Genomic DNA, 18,443 nt, shown 5'->3' on the forward strand with positions numbered 1-18,443 from the left:
GTCATGTAATTGAAGCCTGTCTTTTTAATATGAGAGCGTCACTTCGATTGTACTGTATGCAACAAAGGGATTTTAGTATATAGAGGCGTATTGTCAAAGTAAATTTTGTAGTCACAGTAAATTTACTGCCATCTTTCGACACAGGGTTAAAAATTTTAGAACGCCATTTGACTTTGATCCTTGTTCTTCCACTTAAATGTGGTGAAATTTTCAAATATCAATCGGTGTTGCCATCGCTTAGAGCATAATTTTTTCTTAATTTTAGAGTTATCTTAATACGAGTATACATCTTTGTAATTCAAATTAAATGTACTTAGTTGATTCACCCACATGTATTCAAGTTGATCATGAATATCATGATATATGTATGATCAAAGACAATCTCAGTAATAAAACATTTATTACTAAACCGGAAACCATCATATATAATCCATACTGTGTCACATAATATTTCAATTCGAAGTATATCTGAATGTGCGATATCGCGAAAAGATAGCGGAGTGACGCTTCAAGCGAAAAATGGTGAATATCTTGTCGCCATCGAAAACATCTGACTAATCTTCTGACAAAGATGTCATGATTATTTTTAGATAATGACAGATCTAGACAAAGGTGACGCTGAAAGTTTTTAGTGTGGACCACTTGGGGACCATGAAAAAAATATATTAGACATCAATGATGTTTTATACAAGATGTGTTATACACATTCCAAAATTGAAGCACTCACCTCGTGTCATGTGTACTAGTTTGTCTCAGTCTGCCTGACGCAAGCGCGAAGGTGTACACCGGTTAATACTTTTCCACAAATAACGTGTTTTAAGCAACAAAATGCCGACCTGCGTTATGTTGAAATGCTCAAATTATCCGCGGAAGCGCAAAAAAATTGACGGCGTCACATATCATTCGTTAGTAAAAGCTGAAATAATCCGTTTTTCTTCGGTTTAATCTCGAATTAAATAAACCCGCCCGCCATTTTCGCCGGCTGACAGAAAGAGATAAGTTTATGTTCTTACCAGTGAGAATGACAAGGACGCATCAACTGCGATCATAGATTATCATAGCAGACGCGTCATGGTAAGTTGCATTCATTGTTTGGTGCTTGTCGTACAAATAAGAGGAATAAATTTCAACTTAAATATTAAAGTTTTTATTATACTTTAACGCATTTTTTTACAATGATAAGTATAATATAATATCTTTTATTGACATAACTAAATGTGAAAACTGTTTACTTTGGTAACGAGTACATTACTATAGCTGGTCAAGCAGATCTTGTCAGTAGAAAAAGGCGCAAAATTCAAATATGAGACGATATCCCTTCGTGCCTACATTTTTCAAATTTGCCGCCTTTTTCTACTGACAAGATCTGCTTGACCAGCTATAGGTACATAGAACTGCACTAAATGATTTGCACCTTCTGTCAAACATCTTATTCTTTGATATTTTTTTTTCTTAATAAGTTTTACGTTTCGCGCCAATCTTCATTGTTTGCCGTCGTGTTATGGTGGTATCACTGATTTACCAAATTCACGCGCAAGTGACAAATACTAGCCGTCTCTTTTTTACTTAGGTATCCTTTTCATTGTGCCGTCTCTTTTACGCATTTGCGTATGAAGTTGTAAACAAATTGTAACTGATGCTGCCGTGACGTTGGCAGCATTGGTTGGCATCATTTTTTTCGCTTGATATGTTAGTGTATGACATATCTTGTATAAAACATCATTACTTTAATAGGTAGGTACCTATGTCGAGCAGGTGTTAAAAAATTGTAATTGTAAACATGTATTTAAAACATTAACAAGGGATACTGTATATTAGAACTGACGCAGTGACTAACTGACGAAACTGACATATAAAGCAGTTATTCTATATATTTATGATTATATTTATTCTCCTTATTTATTTCTCCTCTTAAGTTAGGTTATTTATAATATGAATATAAAAGTAAAATATAAAAACATTTACAAAACAATATAAAATACATATAAACACATTATAAAAAACCTAACCTAGATTGCCGCCGGCAGCGGGGCTTGGCCCAAGCTGCCGGTGGTCAGGGCCGCAGAGTGAGGAACCGACGTACTATACGCGCCCTGTCCAAAATTACCGCCTTCTGCATCTGACCCTTGATCCAACCACCCAGCGAGAGTCCCTCTAGGTGTTGGTCGAGACTCTTCGCTATTAGACCGTTCACTGAAACGACTATCGGGACAATGATCGTCGAATCAACATCCCACATGGCGGTTATCTCGTGAGCCAAGTCTAGGTACTTACTGGACTTGTCCTTCTCGGCCTTCACGAGATTCTCATCATGGGGGATGGTGACGTCGGCGAGCACGGCCCGGCGCTGCAATCGGTCTATCAGCACGATGTCAGGCTTATTGGCGACAATAGTCCTGTCAGTGATGATAGATCGATCCCAATAGAGCGTGGCACGACCATTCTCGAGAACAGGCGCAGGTAAGTACTTGTAGTACGGTACTTCGCGGTCCACAAGGCCATACAGAAGAGCAAGTTGCTGGTGAATAATCCTGGCTACGAGATTATGTCTGTGCAAGTACTCGCCGTTAGCAAGATGAGAACAACCGGATATGATATGCCTGAGTGACTCTCCGGGACGGCGGCATGCCCGACAAATGTCGACCGTACCGTCCTTCAGGATATATTTCCGATAGTTGTTCGTCATCATCACTTCGTCCGCAATTGCACAGGCAAAACCCTCGGTTTCTCCGAAGAGGTCCCCGAATCGTAACCAGTTCACCGACGCGAGCAGGTCCACATCGGGTCCCGTGAGGGCCTTGTAGAACCGCCCGTGTAGCACCTTACTCTCCCATGCCGCCCTGCGATCCGCAGTACTTAGTACCACAGGTTTGCGCCAGTTCTCATTTGCCAAGGAGAGCGGCGTGAGGTTCCTGTCTACTGCCACCACATCACGATGCATCCCACACTCGTTGTTAAGGAAATAATTCCTGAGATTGTACACCTCGCGGTTGTGGAGATCCTTGGCGTTTAGGAAGCCTCGGCCTCCACACTTCCGTGGGATGTACAATCTCATAACTGACGAGCGTGGGTGTAGCATGCGATGTGTGGTGAGCAGTGACCGGACCCTCCGATCCAGGGCGTCCAGCTCGGTCTGAGTCCACCTTAGTGTGCCAAAGGAGTAAGTGAGTAGGGGCATTACCCAGGAGTTGAAGGCGCGCACTTTGTTGCCTCCTGACAAAAGACTGTTAAGGACTTTTGTGAGCCGACTGAAAAAGCGCTCCTTCACCGAACGTCTAATACCCTCGTCCTCAATACCCAACGACTGTGACATACCAAGGTATTTATAGGTTTCTGATTCAGAGATAGATCTGAAAGACATTGTTTCAGAAAGTTGTAAATTTATTGAATTTACAACCCTCCCCCGCTGTACATGTATAACCGCACATTTATCGACACCAAACTCCATGTGGATGGCACTACTGAAGACTTCGGTGGTTTTCAGTAGCTCCAACAAGTCTTGGCTATTTGGTGCAAATAATTTGAGGTCATCCATGTACAGAAGGTGAGAAATGACTTCACCCTCTCTCCGAAGCCGGCAACCTAGTCCCAAATCCTTCAGCAGGGTGCTGAGGGGATTCAGAGCTAGGCAGAACCATAGGGGACTCAGACTGCTTTGAGCAGAGGCCAAAATATTGTTTGCGACAATGTGCGCGTTGATTTTTGCTCTCAAAATGGATGTAAGGAGCTTGTAGAGTGTAGGCAAGCATGTGATGGGTCTGTAGTTCTTTGCTTCCGTGGTACTACCGGACTTATAGAGCAGGAAGGTGACACCAGTTGTTAAGGAAGGTGGGAGAGAACCAAGCTCGAGAGCTTGTTGAAATTGTGCTGCCAAGCAGGAGTGCGAGCATCGGAACCATTTTAGCCAGAAGTTGTGCAATCCATCCGGCCCAGGACTTTTCCAGTTCTGGGCCGTTCGGATGGCACAACTTACGTCATCGGGGCTGATGGTGACTGCCCCCATAGGTTCGAACGACTCGCACTCACGCTCGACAACACTCATCCAACTCCCCTCAGTGTGTCCGACAGGCACCGACCAGATGCTACGCCAGAAGTCATTCATGACAGTAGCATCCGGTGGCCGTGAGTCGGACACACGAAGGTTGGTTTCCTCCCACTTTCGGTACATCTTCCTTTGGTCACTCTGGAAAAGACGATTCTGCTGGAATCGGTCCACACGCTCTCTGTAGCGGCGAATACGGTTTGCCCATGCATAGACTTTCTGCTTCAGAAAGTCGATGCGCTCCGTAACGTTGGCCATGTAGTCGCGGGGCCTGATATCCGTCCCCGCGAATGCCTGGTTTACAAAGCGCATTACTCGGGGGCGATTGTTGCCCCCCCTGAAGCAGATTAGCTTTGCGATAAGAGTCCTAAAAGAGCTGATACGTCGCTCGATCCGTATTTGCCATGCGGGGGCACCTCCGGCGGTCCTAGGTGCATGTTCAGCGTCCGGAAACTTGACTCGTGCAACACGGCACGCCGCGATGGCTCCGCAATACATGATCGCGTGCGTATTATCTAAATCTTTACTAGTCCGCAAGTATGGCTCTAGTAAAGCGTTTAGGGCTCCCATTAGCGCTAGATTGCGTCTATTCATAGGCAGACGTGGTAATCGTGGCCTAGTATTGGGTGTGGAGCGATACTGCGTAATCGCCTCATCCAGAGTCCTCCTCAGTTGCTCATTGGCTGTACTACTCACACTCTGCGCGAACTCCTCCCCGTCGGCACAGAGATCTACCCGCGGCGCCCCCGGTGCCTGGTCGGGTGCCGGCACCGGATCCGGCGATGTGGCGGGCGGGTCCCTCACCGAGGTGGAGGCTGCGCGAGCAGAGAGAGCCTCCAGGCGAAGCCGATCAAGTGTCGAGTCATCCAACCGCTTTAGCCGCTGGATGACTCGCACCTGATCCGATAGCCGTTGCGCAGTCACGTCGATGGTTGGTTCGAGGGCCTGAAACAGTGGAAGCATTCGGACACGGTACGCGCATAAATCGGTTCCCCCCTCTGTAGCCCCATAGTAGGCGCGCATGACGTTCTCATTCATGGTTTGAGACCATCGCATGCGACGCACTACACCACCGGCAGCGGGAGCCGTGAGCGGAGCAAGATGTCCCGCAGGCCCCAAGCGTGCCGACAGCGGTGGCCGCCCGCGTCGCGCTGGTGGTCGTGGCGGCGGCGGCGGCGGCCCGCACTCGTCGCTCGACTCGCTGGTATCGGGCGCAGTGGCGAATTCATCGCCCGATGACGGTTGTGAGGAGACGGACGAGACGGGCGAGGGTGGTGGGCGTGCGTTGGTTGTGATAGACGCTTGTGAACGCGCTTTACTCCGTGTAATCATTTTCCTTTCTGTCATTCGACCATTGTTTGTCGGCTAGTTTCGTACATAGTTACAATTTTTGCGGTCACGTATCCTTTGCGAAGTGTCGCATTAATGTGAAGGTAACTTTTCCACAAAAAAAAATCTACGAAAATGTAATAAAAGCCAGTAAAAACATATTTGATCACATATAAAAGGAATATTTAGTAAAAAACGCGTCTGACGTTGACGGCGTCAAGTTTTTTTTTTTATTATATTACTACTTTATTTATTTTTCGTCTTAAGTTAGGTTTGTTATAATATGAATATAAAAGTAAAATATAAAAACACTTACAAAACAATAAAAAATACATATAAACACATTATAAAAAACCTAACCTAGGGTGCCGCCGGCAGCGGAGCTTGGCCCAAGCTGCCGGTGGTCAGGGCCGCAGAGTGAGGAACCGACGTACTATACGCGCCGTGTCCAATATTACCGCCTTCTGCATCTGACCCTTGATCCAACCACCCAGCGAGAGTCTCTCTAGGTGTTGGTCGAGACTCTTCGCTATGAGACCGTTCGCTGACACAACTATCGGAACAATTATTATATTGATTATTAGTCTTTTATTTGAAGACTAATATTTTTATTTAATAGCCCTTCTTATATTTTTCTAAAGAATTTATTAAAATGTCTAGATGCTCCGATCAAACTGAGGAAATTTTCACACGTTTTAGAGCGTTTTCACATTGTCCGATCCGATGTCAGATGTCTTCATTGGAGAAAAGCAGCTGCTTCTTAGAGAGTTCCTTCCTTCTTTTATGGTATAAGTTTGAGTAATAAACTTTTAAATAATGAAAAATAAATATAAAAATGCGCTTTTTAAATTCCCGTGCCACCGTTTGTATTTAAAAATTGGTATGTTACATTTGAAAATGAAAGAGAGTTCTAAGTCTCCAATCAACGCCGTCTTAACCATCAAGGTTCTATAATTAATGACTCAGACAGACAAAAGAAATTATATGTACCAGTATCTGCAGCACATCTGTAGATTAATACAAACTATACGTTAACCCGAGCAAGCAAAAAAATTGCATCAATTAAAACGAAAATATTACTTAATATGGATTGGATGGATATTAATTAATATGGATTTCCGCAAAGTAACGCCTGATTCTATTCACTAAATTGCATCAAATTGCAACTTTCTCATCTGTTGAACAATCAACAGAGAGCCCTTACCTTGTGTGGTGCAAAATATTATGATAATATCATATCATGTTACTTTTATAATAATAATATCATATCATATTATGTTACTTTTATGCAATAAACACAATGTTCGTTATTCCAAAAACTTTTAGGTTCAGTTTCCCTGAGGTTTTAAAGTACATATGTAAGTACATTTGATTATGGTTCCACATCGAGATACATTGGCCTTAATAAGAAAGAATGTTCTGAGCGTGCTCAATCTATGAGTAGTTAACATGTACCTACATGTACAGTCAGCATGAATAGTAGCGGATAAAACAACGCGTCTCAAGTATCTAGATAGGTCAGGCAACGATTGCTCAAAAAAAGTTATTTAGGGAAATACTTGGAACACAATTTTTGACTTAGTAACTTTGTTTGGACTAGTTAGGAGGTGAACATATCAAAAGTCCCCTACCGTAGCCCTTAAGCCGGGAGGGAGAGGGGGTTTTGAAGGCCTTTTTTTTCGGTTTTTGGATTATATCTCGGAAACTATGCATTTTAGCGACATGGCCACTTATACTACATGAGAGTTAATTTAATTCGTTACAAATTTTATTTAGTCAAGTTTTTCACTGATGATGAAGGCAAGATAAAATTGAAAGCCCCAAAAAAACTTTCAAGAGAGAATATCCCGAAAACTGTTCAAGATATCGAAAAACTTGTCTAAATTATAAACTTGTATAGCATCCCTATTCGAACGTACACTTGATATTTGAAAATTCTCTTTGTCACATTAAGTACCGTAAAATGGGGTGAGTAGGGTCAAAACTGAAAGCCAAACCTCGATAACATTTTATTTTTACATATGAAAACTGAATGGTGTATATAATAAGTGTTCCGGACGTTTGTATTTTAGTTTTTATTTTATTTTGGGTAGTTCCATTTCATAACTTTGACGATAAAGAGGAAAACCCACCTCACCCCGTAGTGCCTCGTATTTGGGGTGAGAGGGGTTTTCATACAAAGGTGATTTTGGAAGATTGTTGGATCGATTTTTTTTTTATTATGCGTATCTATAGCTCCATTTTAAATTGGAATACATTATTTTTGTAGTAGTAACCTTAAAATCCCTTCTCACCCCCCTCTCAAACCTTCTCTCCCCATTCATGACCCACCTCTCCCCGCGAAACCTACTCACCCCGTTTTACGGTACCTACTAAGTTTGATCCGCTATTTTTTGATGTTGACTGTACCTTTGTATCTTTGTAATGTTGACTCGTGTTATCGACACTCATAATAAACGAGGTGTATCGGTAAACATTGAGTGTTGTTCTTTGTGGCAATTAAGACGCATAAATTAGAAGAAAACAAAAGATATGGCGCGACGCGACGGAAGATATGGACGTCGTGCGGGTTTTTACCTTTTATTTCAATTGCTCTGAAAACATACTTGTGTTTAAATTTTTGCACGTCAGGTCCCTTGGCTATATCACTACCTATTTTTATACTAAAATCTTACTGATCTGGTATGCAATATATATGTATGTATGTCACTTTATTGCACATAAACAGGTTTAGGTACATAATACGGACAAAACAAAACAAAAATAAAAATGTTATGTACAAAGGCGAACTTATCCCTAAAAGGGATCTCTTCGGTCTCTTCCAGCTAACCTTTGAGGAAATGCGAAAGTGTCAAACACTGGCCATATAATTATATTATGCCATATGCCATGTTTCATGTAATTTAAGCATGTCTTTTTAAAATGAGAGCGTAGAGTCGATTGTATGGGAGCGGCTTGGCGGCGGGTTTGAGCTGAGCCACTGTTTCGGCCTCCTAGTCTTAAAATGCGTGTCTATTAATCCATCTCCATAATTAATATCATTCACCACTTACTAAATTTCGAGACATACAGCCAAAACAGTGGACTCAATTCTCTATGAAATCGCTCCATAATCAGTTTATCAAAACTTTATCTTATCATCTTCAATACTGGGGCAAGACAAAGAATCTACCGTCAGTTGTCACCTTACGTGTTACGAAGCATGTCTCTCGCTCTTAGATAAGGATAAAAGGTACGTTTTAAACGATTTTTTATACATTAAAACCCGCGATTCTATACGAAAAAGCTACGATTCTTACGAAAGCTGGCGTGATACCGCTCAGGGCTATAATAACCGCGAAAATCGAAGTTCACAAATTGCGGGCATCTTTCTCTGTCACTCTAATTACGCCTTCATTGGAGTAAAAGAGAAAGATCCCCACAATTTGCGAATATCGGTTTTCGCGGTGGCCCCTCTGTACCGAGCAGTGGCGTGCTCTGTGGCGTTTGAGCGTTTTCACATTGTCCGACCAAAAATCGGATTTAGGATCCGACATAATCGGAAGCATTTTATTGGATGTCGGATATCGGATGTAGGATATCGGATGTAGGATATCGGATCGGACAATGTTAAAACGCTCTTATGGTAAAACCGATTTAAATTCGTCATAGTTTAACCACTTTTATGATTATTGATAATTATTTTTCCTATGTTTGGTCATGTTGACGTTTTTGTTTGTTCATTATTGTATCATTTCAGTTATTTATGTCAGTTTATTGCCATAAAGTTATTGTATCATCGATCTATCTAGACGTTCATTAAGTAAAAGTGTGGTTTTTTTAGATTATCAAAGTACCTAAGTTATAATTAAGTATAATAAATCACAATACAAGGTCCAGTAACGGTCGTCTGGGTCTCTCTTAAAATCCTGGTTTTATGGTATTAAAAATATTTAAACATACCTACATTTGTATGGCAGTAATAAGCCCTTTCCATAACGGGTCATCTACTTAGCATATTAAATAGAAGGTCACTACACTTCTTTTCAATCGATTAAGTGTGTATATAAAATTAAAGTTAGAGACATTGCTGTTATTAGCAATCACTTCTGCGAATCACCTATTATTTGCTGACACTTATTACAAGGAAATCAAAGGTTCATATTAACGATTGCCGCAAAAAACTAATTTATATTATTATTCTATTTGAATTGTAGATATTTTTACCTTGCTTTGCGATTTTAGTTTTTTTTATTATATAAGTGCTGCCATCTGTTGCGAATCCATTGAACTATCGCGTCACGGGATAAGCTGAATTCAGGCTGAATGGCTGAATTGAGTTTATAAAAAATACTTACATAGGTACAAATGCAATTTTCCTCTTTAACCTGTTGCTGTTATCGTACAGCAACTTGTGCATGTGATTAGAGATTAGGTACCTACAGTCGCCATCAGATATATCGGAGCGGCCAAGGCGATCACAAATAACTGAACACGCCTCTATTGTCAAGGTGTTCGACTGCGTGTTCAGATATTGTGAACACCTTGGCCGCTCGGATATATCTGATGGCGCCTGTACATAACAGGCAGTCCACGTATAAAAGCCAATTCAAACTTTATACTTACCTACTCTTATTATCAAAATGCCGCCGTGCGTCTCGCTCGTGCCCATACATGTACAAACAAGTGAGAGCGAAATTAACGCGCGAATGATAACAAAATAACATAATTTTGATATCGGGGTGAAAGTTCGAATTGCCCTCAGTGAGCGATAACAAATCAATAGCATTTTACGCTTATGACCCGAATTACCTGCAGCTTGGGCGGAACAGTAATACTAACATTTACAAGCAATATGTAGGTAACATTTGTTTTATGAGTTTATCGGCCTTTTCTTATGCTTGTTGCTATGGTGACATAACTAGGAGAGAAATAAATGAAAAGAGTTCGACACTGTTTGCATCAAATAATGGGAAAAGGTAGTCTGTTCGGAAAAAGAAGAGTCGTGGAATGTATAGGGTCCCATACATTACACACCACTGTCTCTTTCCGCACAGACTTTATTAACTAAATACATAGGTCTTTAAAAGGGTTTTAAAAAGTTTATTGATTACGTCAATATGTACTTTTGAAAGAAATCGCTACGAAAGTAAGAAAATGTTTTAATTTTTCTTGTAGTTTAATTATTTTTAGTACTTCTCCCAACTAGCATTCGGGCAATCCCCAGAACCTCTACTCAGATCAGATCCAACTTTTTTTTTTTTAACACTATATTTTTGATATTAAACTTTCGTGAGACATGTTTTAAATTGTTTATACGACAACGGTTTCACTCACTTGAACATGTCGCCAATAGCGACTAAAAATTCAAGTGAGTGAAACCGTTGTTGTATAAACAATTTACTATATTTTTGTTTCAGCTTAATCACCAAAAATGGAGGGCAGACTCTTCGCTGCCACAATCGCCACGGTAGCCCCACAATTCAAGTTCAAAGCCAAACCAATAATAGAAAACTTAGTGTTCAAACTCCACTACAAGGCCACCGTGACCATGCTGGTGGTATTCGTGATCCTGGTGTGTGCGAGGGAATTCTTCGGAGACCACATCAAGTGCATATCGGATCAGGGCGTGCCGGAACATGTTATACAGACGTATTGCTTCTTCATGGCGACCTTCACCATCGTGAGTATTCAGTCTTTAACCTTTTTGACGCTGTCGACGGATATAGCCGAACCGCAGGTCCAACGCCAACAACGGTAACTCAAAAGCTACTAAACGGATTTTCATGCGGTTTTCACCTCTCAATCAATAGATTGATTCTTGAGGAAGGTTTAGTCGCTAGTAATTTACAATCCCAAAATGACCCTTTATGTTTTCCTCCGAAGGTCCGCCACTACAACGAGAGCCTGCTCCAGTCAGGGTTCCTCCCGCACCCCGGCGTGGGACCCCTCGGCGACGACGACGTGACCCTACACCACACGTACTACCAGTGGGTCCCGTTCGTTCTGTTCCTGCAGTCCATAGCCTTCTACATGCCGCATTATGTTTGGAAGAAGAAGGAAGGTTAGTGTAGCCGCCGTGCAGTCAGGGGACCAAGTTAAGACACAAAATAAATTATAGAACTATAGGTGCAGAAGGTTCACTCTCTAACAAAACGCGTATATTACGACAGATATGACCGCAAGGTGGCGCAAGCGCGAGCAGGCGTCCGTTTCGGAGCGGTGTGCGGCGACTACTATGGCTGGACACCAAAATTGGTGTGGGTCGCATGTACTTGTAGCGACGCGACGAAATCGCGGAGCGAGCCACGCCTGTCCACGATGACAACGTTTGCGTTCCGACAACGAAACGCTTTCTATCTCTCTATCACCCTTACAAATTAGTGTGATCAAGAGAGATAGTGTTTCGTCGTAGCGCAAACGATTGTCATCTAGGCCACTACGAGTAGGATCTCGATGAATTGTAGTGTGTAATATATTTAACATCTTCCAAAAGGCCACTTGCACCATCCCACTAACCCGGGGTTAACCAGTTAAATCAGACCTGCAAGCATGAGTTGCGTTCTCGCGCGCGGCTCCATACATATTGCGCGACTTCAAGTATGGACGCCAGTAGAACGCTACTCATGCTAGACGATCTGGAGTTACCATGGTTACCAGTACAATTTGACACTGGGTTAACGGTTTAACCGCTTAGCCCCGGGTCAGAGGGATGGTTGAAGAAAAAGTGATGTGCAAGAATTTAACAAGTCCATACGACGGTTTTAAGAAGTGCCGACCCCAAGTAAATGGGATAAGGCAAGGATAATGATGATGATACAACGGTTTTAAGATAATGGCCGTGATAAAGAGGTCCAGATAACTAAGAAGCCCCCATTTCAGGTGGCAGAATCAAAGCTCTGGTGGACGGGCTTCAGTACGCCAGCATCGCAATCCAAGGTAGCGACGATATGACCGTCAGTGGCCAAACCGTGCCGTGTCAGAAGAGTCTGGAAAAGAAACTTGATATCATCAGGAAGGATATCATTATGAGGTTAGATATTTCAAATAGGTATGTGTCGTGCGTTAACTTTGTCCTAGTAATTTTCTCAAGAAAAGGGGCCTAAAATGTCAATCTTACATCGATAAACGAAAATAAAAAATGTATCAGAATGATAGATGCTACGAAAAGTCGTATTTCCATACATTAAGGTGAAGTTCTGATGTCAACTGCAGCAGCATATTGTTGCGGCGTCGCTGTTGCCGCCGCAGTATCTATTAATTTCCTTGATAAATAAAATTAGTGACGAAATGAACGTAGACGGCAGCGAACGAGGTTTTTTTTCCTAGTGGCAATTCTTATAAAACTGTTAACCCCATTAAGCTTAGAATAAATTAAAAAGTAGAAAAATTACTGTCTTGGGTGAGACTTGAACTCACGGCCTCTGGATAGGCCTGGATGGGCCGTGAGTTCAAGTCTCACCCAAGACAGTAATTTTTCCACTTTTTAATTTATTCTACTAGCTTAATAGCATCGTTCGCAGACGTTTCTGCTTGTTATAAATTGTAGTCCCCATTGTTTGCTTGCTTGAGGCTACCGATACCGCCCCCGATATATCAAGACTGTCTATATTTTTAGAAATTATTTACTAATTTTACTCTAGATAAATAAACTGCTATTATATTGCACACGACTGCACAAGATCTAAAAATGCCCTTCCATCCCCAGGTTAAGAATAACCAGAACCTGGTCCGTCTGGCTGGTCGCCATGGAGATAGTGAACATGCTGCACGTGATGCTGCAGGTGTACGTGGTGAACCGCTTCCTGAACGGCCAGTTCATGGACCTCGGGCCCAAGGTCGTGGGCTTCGGGAACTGGGACTTCATCGCTGATCCGTTGGAGACTGTGTTCCCTAAGGCAAGTTTGTAGCAATGGGCAAAGTGCAGAACTCAAATTTTCGTATTTTTTTTAGAATTTTCGTGGGAAAATTCTTATTCAAGTTGTTCAAGAAAGTTCCCGTTCAGATTAGAGATTATTACTCAATGTTGGTAACTGTTTTTAACTTTTAAGTCACTCATTGGGGCGTTTTTCATTGTCATAATAGAAATCGAAACTGTAGGTTTGGCAATAAACGTGCAGAAATAAATACCGAGGACATTTTATTGGTAGGTACTTTGTATTTTTTTTTTAATTATCTTTGGGACTTTGCTAGTTTAAAAGCGTTCGCGCGTTCTTGAATAGGCCACTATTTATTTCGATTTCATTTATATTCAAATGTCGTCCATACAAATAGCTACCGCAAAATGTGCCCACGGGGAGCAAGCCCCACTGTGTAATTCTCCTCCAATCGTTTTTATTTATAAGGTAAAGTACCCCTATTAACGACCCCATTAAAATTGGCATTCATTACCGCGGTATGTATAAAATAGCGTTTAATAAGAAAGCTTATTAACTTTATTTGAATCTAAGAACACAGAAATAAAGCCTTATCTTTTGACTGTCGAATAAGTATAACACTACTACGAAAACATCACGCAAAAAAGTCGAAAATCGTAAACTAGCGCATAAGGAGCGCAAGATTTGGTTGCTCCATACTAACACGCAACACCTCAAGTAAGTAAACGCGTATTCTATTTAGTGATAAGCGTAATAATGGTAAATATTCTGAAAAGACTAAGACTTGAGATTGATTCTTAGTTATTATCTTTATGATTCCCAAATACTTTATTTACGATATTTGCTCGCCAATAGGAAAAAAATAGGAAATTAAAAACATCGGTGTTAGGTTCCATTTTCTTTGTGTGACACCTAATTTCGAGGTATACCTCGATAATAACGGAAACGGTATTTTAGATTCGAGCGATCTTATATTCATATATAAATGCACATTTCTTTGACTTTAAATGTTATTGAAATATTTAGCCACCTATAAAGCTAAAGAGCTATTAACGAGGTATGAAATCTATGCAAGAACTCTTAATATTTATTACAATTTTAGACACCTTCTCAGACGTTTTCTTAGAAACCCTTGTATGAGAAACTCGTTCAAGTATTGATATAAAAACAAAAGTATGGTTATAAAGTTTATTTTAACCATTGTTTTGTAATATTTGGAATCATCCATATTGATCGTATTAAAAAAAAACAAGATAACTATTTATTTTTACTAGTCGTAAATGAGTTTTAAAATTATTTGAATTGAACCGTTTAACGATGGTTAGAAAAGACATCACTCGGTAATAAGCTGTATGAGAACCTAATACAGACCCACCCAAAACTTTCATGGCTTTGATATTAATAGATTCTTAAAATACCTAATACTTTTGATAGTCTTTTGTATACCAGGTACATAATAAGGATTCTTAAAATTCAAGGACCGAAGACAGTCCCGAGAATTTTCAGACGTAATTATGTACCGTTGCACACAATATTTTTTCTAAGGCAGCAAACATAAAATGATATATAAAGTCAAAGTAAATATTGGTTTTTCAGATCTTTGCCCAGAAGATAGCATTTTTTTTTAAATACAACACTTGGCTATTGTGATATTTGTTTTCATATAGACAAAGGACACGGCCCCCTACGCACCGCGCTTCAAATGTAGTTGATTTAGATAGCACTGGCAGTCATCTAATCGACAAATAGAAGTGCTGGAGTAGAAAAATATATTTTATGTTATTTTAATAATAAAATAGACACACAAACATACAACATTAACATTAACTTACATAGATCTTGTATATTGTGTAGAATATAATTCTGATAGCTTGAACGTTTTGGCGCAATTTGCCCTCCGCGTCCGGTTGAAATAATTAAGTATCTATTTATTTAACGTAGATAGGTAACAAATTAAACAAGAATTTCGACAGCATTACACGTGCTCATAAAGGGTAACCCACGATGTTTTTAGCGTTAAAGGAACCAACTATTTTTATTTTAAATTCATTAATTAAGTCTTATGAAAAGCGTAGGTATTAAATATACCATTTTTTATCCATTATTGTCAAATAAATAATATTTATCATAATTATGGAACTAAAAATGCGACGGGTTATCCACCCTCGTAAAAAAGAACCCATATCCGCGGTATTTGGGTAACAGTGTTCCATTACCACGGTAATAGGCGATTTCGACATTTTGGTTTTAATAATTATTTTTTCCTTTATAATTTTCTAAAACAAGGCCAGAAACTAAAATAATATAAACTTTAATTAACAAACTAACATAAAAAAATATGTCTTGGTCCATACACCGCCGGTTTATGCTTAATTTTTGGCTCTTTTTGAAAAACTTGCTTAACCCCCTCGTTAATAGGGGTACTTACATAAAGAAATGTTTTTGCAGGTAACAAAGTGTATATTCCACAAATACGGTCCAAGCGGCTCTATACAGCAACACGACGCCCTCTGTGTGATGGCTCTGAACATCATACACGAGAAGATATACGTCATACTGTGGTTCTGGTTCCTGTTCTTGTTCATCGTGTCTGTGCTTGGTGAGTGGTACTAATACTAGATAGTTTAGTTAAGGTCTCTTTATTCTTCCAAAATTGATGAGCATACATCGGTGTTTTTGGTGCGGGAATGTTTTAGGTACAATAGACAAAAAATTCGTAAAAACTGTAAATTGTAAAAAGCGATACTATTTTCACTTTTCTAAGCACATTTGGAGCTTACTACATATTTTTAATTCGAAGTTTGGTAATTATTTTACAATAAACAAAGTTATAAATACACGAAATCATTCCCGCACCAAAAACCCCGATGTATGCTGATGAGAAAGTTACATTTGGTCCACTAGAGTCGCAAAGTAATTTCATGCAAATTTTGAGTCGTGTTAACTCGTGGTACCTTCCGTGGTACCGTGGACCTTCGAGAAAATCTTGGCAGGGAATCATTCCTCAGCCGAAGCGTCCGCGGGAGAAAATAATAATGAAGTGTAACAATCCTGATTAATTCAGCGTTTTAAATCATTCTTGTCTCAAATCAGATTTTCATTCCAGCTGTGATTTGGAGAATTGGCTCCTTCTTCCTCTATCGCCGTTCTCTGAGGTTCAACGAGCTGATGTTCCGTCAAGTAACTGGGGGTAAATTCAACCCTTACAACGTGATCAGTGTGGTCAACGGGTGCCAGTATGGGGACTGGCTGTTCCTCTATTATTTGGCGAAGAATATGCAGGGCTTTATCTTCAGGTGAGGTTTAATTTTTTAGGTTAGACCAAACACTTGTAGGGGATCCTCATACTGTTTCCCTTGCCCCGAGCAAAATAAACTATATTTAATATGCAGGGCTTTATCTTCAGGTGATGTTTAATTTTTTAGGTTAGACAAAACACTTGTAGGGGATCCTCATACTGTTTCTCTTGCCCCGAGCAAAATAAACTATGTTTCTCTTTTCCCACGTGATCTTATAGCATATCTTTTGTCCCACTGCTGGGCAGGTTCGGTTAAAGAGATAATACATTTTGGTAGGTACCGAAATACCAGGGTTTAATAGAAAAAGAAGATATTTCAGCTTTACCATTAGTAGGCAGCGCCACCTCTCTTGCTTTTCCGGAATCACCTGTGTGGATTTGTATAGGAGATACGAACCATACTACTCTACCTTGGAGTAGTATACTACTCAACCCTTCTTATGAGGGCCACAAATAACGTTTTGCCTTGTAGCAAGATGCAAGATGAATTCGCTTAAAGATGACGTTCGGATGGCAAGGTTTTGTATCTATACCAGGCCGCGTAGCCAAGATGCCAATCGCTGACGCTCCGTAGCGATCGAAACGCAACTGTCACTGTCAGACTAATATGGAAGAGTGATAGAGACAATAATGCTTTTCGTTGTCGAAGCGATAGCGATTGTAACCTTGGCTAGGCCGGCTGGATCACCAGGATCGTAGGTTGGGTATGGCTGCTTTAAGAGCTTGTACATACCTACTCGAGAAGATTTGACCCATACCGCCTCGTGAGTCAGAGTCGTACCTAGCAGGTCCTAGCTCCATATTAAGTTAGTGATAAAATTAATTAATGTTTTCAGAGAACTCTTCGCACGCCTAGCTGAAGAGTTGGAGAAGAGAGACATGCCCTATCCTCAAAGTGGTCATGAGAAGAAGGGGGCGGAGCCAGTCCTCCTCGGCAGAGTGGACTACGATGATGAAACACTGCCTTTGAAAGAGAAGACTGCGTTATGAGCGTTTGAGTTTTGAGGTTTGGTTTAGTAAATGATCCTAATGATCGGTTTATTACTTGAATGTTAAGATGCTTGTTTTAAAATTAAATAACAAGGTATATTTGTGATTGTAATTTAACTTTTAGTTATTGTAATCCACCGTAAAATGATACTTTGCTCCAACATTTGCTCCAAATTAAAATCATGACTCTATCCTTATAATGTACTCACGGACGCAAGTTATAAATTAAATACATCTACGTTTACCTGAGTATATAAATATAATACTTGAATATGTATAAATTTTAATAATTTTACATGATTTACCCATAAGGGAGCAAAGTAGGATAATTTTACCCATAAGGGAGCAAAGTAGGTAATAGAACAGTATTCAAAATGAATATTTAGATAGTCTACCAATTTTATAGCGTTAAACCAAATTATAAAATTAATAGAGGCTTATTAACTCTTATGTTATGATTATGAGATTTGTTAATTGTTTATTAATATAAGAATTTTGGAATGAATTTAGAAAACTATGACATATTAGGATTAAGTATTAATGATTTAGATTTTAGACAATTTAGAGGAATGAAAATACTTCGAGATATATGTAAAAGCTATCCAAGCTCTTATTGTCTTAGGGCTCTGTGTACATTATGTGTTGATGTACCTACACAAATATGTAGGTACCGTAAAACGGGGTGAGTAGGTTTCGCGGGGAGAGGTGGGTTATGAATGGGGAGAGAAGGTTTGAGAGGGCGGTGAGAAGGGATTTTAAGGCTACTGCTACAAAAATAATGTATTCCAATTTAAAATGGAGCTATAGTAATACGCATAATAATAAAAAATCGATCCATCAATCTTCCAAAATCACCTTTGTATGAAAACCCCTCTCACCCCAAATACGAGGCACTACGGGGTGAGGTGGGTTTTCCTCTTTATCGTCA

At 40.2% G+C, this 18,443-nt stretch overlaps 2 protein-coding genes and 1 long non-coding RNA gene across 3 annotated transcripts in view; 2 read left to right on the top strand and 1 right to left on the bottom strand.

The window, feature by feature from the left end:
• LOC134804395 (uncharacterized) overlaps positions 1 to 18,443 on the top strand; it is a 201,115-nt gene that overhangs the window by 14,411 nt on the left and 168,261 nt on the right. The gene's annotated exons all lie outside the window — the stretch shown is intronic.
• On the top strand, positions 8,488 to 18,182 carry LOC134804387 (innexin inx7-like). Its single transcript, XM_063777424.1, has 8 exons — positions 8,488 to 8,603; positions 10,771 to 11,033; positions 11,237 to 11,414; positions 12,233 to 12,383; positions 13,059 to 13,248; positions 15,676 to 15,826; positions 16,334 to 16,523; positions 17,362 to 18,182. Exons 2-8 carry the CDS (start codon positions 10,785 to 10,787, stop codon positions 17,513 to 17,515), a joined length of 1,263 nt encoding a protein of 420 aa, XP_063633494.1. The 5' UTR covers positions 8,488 to 8,603; positions 10,771 to 10,784; the 3' UTR covers positions 17,516 to 18,182.
• Positions 10,605 to 18,443, bottom strand: part of LOC134804369 (iron-sulfur cluster transfer protein NUBPL) — a 143,002-nt gene continuing 135,163 nt past the window's right edge. Inside the window, exon 6 of the mRNA XM_063777401.1 lies at positions 10,605 to 10,618. The gene's annotated coding sequence lies outside the window, so the exon portion shown is untranslated. The remainder of the gene's footprint in view (positions 10,619 to 18,443) is intronic.

Source organism: Cydia splendana, chromosome Z (genome assembly GCF_910591565.1).
Source record: "Cydia splendana chromosome Z, ilCydSple1.2, whole genome shotgun sequence".
In the NCBI taxonomy this organism is placed as follows: Eukaryota; Metazoa; Arthropoda; class Insecta; order Lepidoptera; family Tortricidae; genus Cydia; species Cydia splendana.

Bases quoted from the DNA above. Each gene is read 5' to 3' on its own strand.
- LOC134804387 (XM_063777424.1), top strand. From the start codon at position 10,785: ATGGAGGGCAGACTCTTCGCTGCCACAATCGCCACGGTAGCCCCACAA. The intron at 11,034-11,236 runs GTGAGTATTCAG...TTTCCTCCGAAG, and splicing joins TCATGGCGACCTTCACCATC to GTCCGCCACTACAACGAGAG. The intron at 13,249-15,675 runs GCAAGTTTGTAG...ATGTTTTTGCAG, and splicing joins TGGAGACTGTGTTCCCTAAG to GTAACAAAGTGTATATTCCA.